General features: G+C 46.9%; 1 protein-coding gene across 3 annotated transcripts in view; it reads right to left on the minus strand.

Moving 5' to 3' along the window:
* The window catches only part of Sidt1 (SID1 transmembrane family member 1), a 91,037-nt gene that overhangs the window by 2,389 nt on the left and 86,544 nt on the right, over nucleotides 1–2,104 (minus strand). For all 3 annotated transcript variants that reach the window (XR_003835155.1, XM_021184481.1, XM_021184482.2), the window contains one exon: nucleotides 825–938. Coding sequence is in view for 2 of the 3 variants with exons in the window: in XM_021184481.1 (XP_021040140.1) it covers nucleotides 825–938 (114 nt within the window). In the remaining variant the exon portion in view is untranslated. The remainder of the gene's footprint in view (nucleotides 1–824; nucleotides 939–2,104) is intronic.

Below are 2,104 nucleotides of genomic sequence, written 5' to 3' on the forward strand. Positions count from 1 at the left end.
GGAGAGGGAGAGGGAGAGGGAGAGGGAGAGGGAGAGGGAGAGGGTCCTTCAATTCCCACCCTACACAGAACCACTAGCTCCATTTTGTTATCTTTTGTCCCCCTATAGGAAAAGTCCAAGGGTCAGAGAGATTGGCTGAACTTTCCACACTGGCCACTAGAGGGAAGCCATGCTCTGCTTTTGTGTGATTGCATGGATGGCCTCAGAGGGCTTGAAGCCATCTTGCAGTGACAACCCAGTTATCACCCCAGCCGATGTTCAGGCACCACGGACATTTAATTAGGGGGAGGGGGAGGACTAAATGCTGGCGGTGGTCATCTTCTGGAAGCATGTCTCCTCATGGACACTGGGAAGGGGCACAGCAAACTACAGGGACCCTAGATTTGGAACATGCTCATTAGGTGGCTTCTCTGGGAACTTAACCTTCACAAAATCCATAGTGAGACGACTGGAGGATGGGAAGGAAGAGAGTCTATTATGAAAAGAAGGAAGTCCACAGATGAATTAGTGAGTGCCCTAAGTGGTTCCTGGGGGAATTCTGAGCATTTAAATCCAATAAGCGATTCCATCCAAGGGCACTGTGCAACTTAAGGAAGAGAATTTGGTCACTGTGTGTGTGCAAACATCGAAAAGTAGAGGAAAATGAAAGTTATGATATCACACAAGGTTACAGCAAAACAAAACAAAAACCAAAAAACCACGAGGAGATGCTGAGTGCATTGACTTGCAATGAAGAACTGCGGAAAATAACCAGAAGGAATACAGGCTCGAGGAGCAGAAGGGAACTGTGAGACTTAAGACAGGGGGAGACCCAGCTGACTCACCAGGAATGAGAAAAACAGGGCAGTCGCAGAGAGGAAGTGCCAGATGTCATGGTCATCAAAGAAATCCAGCAGGACACACTCACGGTTCTTCTCCCGGGATTCTGCTGGGGTCCCCTGTGGGGGAAGTATGACAGATATAGGCAAGAATCCCATGGTTTGAGTATTTCAGGGTTTGGTTTTGAGGAAGCTACAAAAATCCTACTAAGCGCTCAGAAAGTCAGCTTTCAAGTAGCTCATAGCAACGTTTATTATAACAATGTGTATAGTAGTTCCAGAATGGAGATAACTCAAATGTTCATCAAGAGACGAACCGACTGGTTACACGTACTGTGCCTCGCAGGGCAAGACTTTTCAGTAATTAGAGGACATGTTGATGCAGGGCCACACCACGGAGGACCTAGACACCATTACACTGTACTCTGCATGGACAAAGCCAGGCTCAGGGGCACATGGTATGTGGGTCTACCTCTGGGAGAGTGGTCCTCAACTTGTTAGTCAAGACTCCTTTGGGGCTGGGGTGGGGTCATACATCAGATCTTTCATATCAGCTATGGATATCACAATTCATAACTAGCAAAATTACAGCTATGAAGAAGCAACAAGATAATTTTATGGTCAGGGCTCACCACATCATGGAACTGGGTTAAAGGGTTGCAGCATTAGGAAGCTTGGGGACCACTGCTCTAGGAAATGCCCAGACTGGCCACTCTATAGCCATAGAAGGCGGGGTAATGGCCAGCAAGTGCTACTTCAAGAAGAAACAAAATGGCTGCTCACTAGTTTTCTTTCTGGGGTCATACAAATGTTCTAAAATCAGACGTGCTGATGCTGTGGTAGAGCTGAGACTTCACGCATGTGCTTCAGACACAGCACTGGTTTCTGAGACCTCAGCTTTCCTGCCTACAAGACAGACACATAACCCTGCCCTGCTCTGCCCTGCCCCACCCCTGCATGTGATGGATGCCGACTGTGATGAGAGAGACTGTGACAATATGGTAATCAAGTGTTAAATATCTTCTGCAAACAGACTGTAGGAGACAGTGAAGAACGTGTTTGCGGTATCTACAGGGCTTTCAAGTTGATGTAGCATTACCTCAGTAAGGTCACTTGCTGACTATTTAAGTGTGTTCATTAAACCTTCTCTCTTCTGAAGAAGCTGTAAATTTAGATAATGGGGAAACATAAGAAGCAAAAGAGCAAGAGAGGGAGGAAGGTACAAAAGGCATGATGGAGCAAGAACTGCTGAGAGAGAGAGAGAGAGAGAGAGAGAGAGAGAGAGA

Source organism: Mus caroli, chromosome 16 (assembly GCF_900094665.2).
Source record: "Mus caroli chromosome 16, CAROLI_EIJ_v1.1, whole genome shotgun sequence".
Classification (NCBI taxonomy): Eukaryota; Metazoa; Chordata; class Mammalia; order Rodentia; family Muridae; genus Mus; species Mus caroli.